The 1,570-nt window shown below is 38.3% G+C and overlaps 1 protein-coding gene across 1 annotated transcript in view; it reads left to right on the top strand.

The window, feature by feature from the left end:
• Positions 1 to 1,570, top strand: part of LOC106876355 (peroxisomal targeting signal 1 receptor) — a 113,562-nt gene that overhangs the window by 81,590 nt on the left and 30,402 nt on the right. The window contains exon 14 of the mRNA XM_052976824.1: positions 991 to 1,148. Coding sequence (XP_052832784.1) covers positions 991 to 1,148 — 158 coding nt within the window. The remainder of the gene's footprint in view (positions 1 to 990; positions 1,149 to 1,570) is intronic.

Here is a 1,570-nt window from a genome sequence, read left to right as displayed (position 1 = left end):
ATGGATTGGAGAGGTATTAATGTAGAAATATGGTATCGTAGCTACTAACAGTTGAGGGTTGCGTAGTCTAGACGGCGTTTTTAGATTTCATTATTCTCTTTAACCCGGGCAACGCCGGGTATTTCTGCTAGTACATAATATAATTATGTATGTATGTATGTGTATATATATATATATATATATATATAGGCGTAGTAGTGGCTGTGTGGTAAGTAGCTTGGTTAAGAGCCACTTGATTCTGGGTTCAGTCCCACTGTGTGACACCTTGGGCAAGTGTCTTTTACTATAGCCTCGGGCCGACCCAAAGCCTTGTGAATGGATTTGGTAGACGGAAACTGAAAGAAACCCGTCGTATATATATGTATGTGTGTGTCTGATAATGATGGTGATGGTGATAATGATAGTGATGATGGTTGTGGTGGTGATGATGATTATGGTGATAATTGTTTTTTAACCCTTTCATTACCATATTTCTGTTGAAATAGACCAACTTTGTTTCAATTAATTGTAAAACTAATTGAAAAATTTACTCAAATAACTGCCATTATTGAACTGTTATCAGAAACATAAATTAACCTGAAATTTGGGTGGAAGATTTTGACTTAGATTACTTTAAAACCAGGGGTTTTCAAACTGTGGTCCCCGGACCACAGGGGGTCCGCAAGGACAAGACAGGGGGTCCGTAGACAGCAAATACTTTTTATGGGCAATTTGATTTTATATATGTTTTTTAATCGAAATCTTTTAATTGAAAATAAACCTATTTGTTAAATAAATAAATGTAAAAATATACATTATTTTAAGCAAATATTTATGTATAAATTTCATAAGCATTTATAAGGGGGTCCCTAAGGTAAAGCCTGAAATATAAAGGGGTCCGCAAGTCAAAAAGTTTGAAAACCCCTGGTTTATATCATAGAACCAGGGACAGGTTTGGGCGAGTTGGTATCAAAAGGGTTAAAGCCATGGAAAATTTTCCTTCTTTTCTAGGATGCCCAGCTGTGGAATAAACTCGGAGCATCTCTTGCAAACAGCAACAAGAGCGAACAGGCTGTAGAAGCTTACCATCATGCACTTCAGCTATCCCCTGGCTTCATCCGCTCCCGTTACAACCTGGGTATAGCCTGCATCAATCTCGGTGTGCACCAGTAAGTATATTTTGTGTATTCAACATATCTGTTCTTCTGTCTACTCTACTTTGTCTTGTATCTCTTTCACTTTTCTTTTTTCTTTTTTCTTTTTGGTATTTCAGAAACTAAGACACATGATGAAACAGTCTTGTTTCTTTTATATTATATTTTATTTTTTAGTTGTTTACTTCTCTGTATATATGTACATGTGGAGGCACAATGGCCCAGTGGTTAGGTCAGTGGACTCTTGGTCATAGGATCGCGGTTTCGATTCCCAAACCGGGTGTTGTGAGTGTTTATTGAGCGAAAACACCTAAAAGCTCCACGAGGCTCCGGCAGGGGATGGTGGCGAACCCTGCTGTACTCTTCCACCACAACTTTCTCTCACTCTTACTTCCTGTTTCTGTTGTGCCTGTAATTCAAAGGGTCAGCCTTGTCAC

The sequence above is a fragment of the Octopus bimaculoides genome, chromosome 25 (assembly GCF_001194135.2).
Source record: "Octopus bimaculoides isolate UCB-OBI-ISO-001 chromosome 25, ASM119413v2, whole genome shotgun sequence".
Lineage (NCBI taxonomy): Eukaryota > Metazoa > Mollusca > Cephalopoda > Octopoda > Octopodidae > Octopus > Octopus bimaculoides.
Note: the sequence above shows the minus strand (reverse complement) of the source record. Positions and strands in the feature narration are given on the sequence as shown.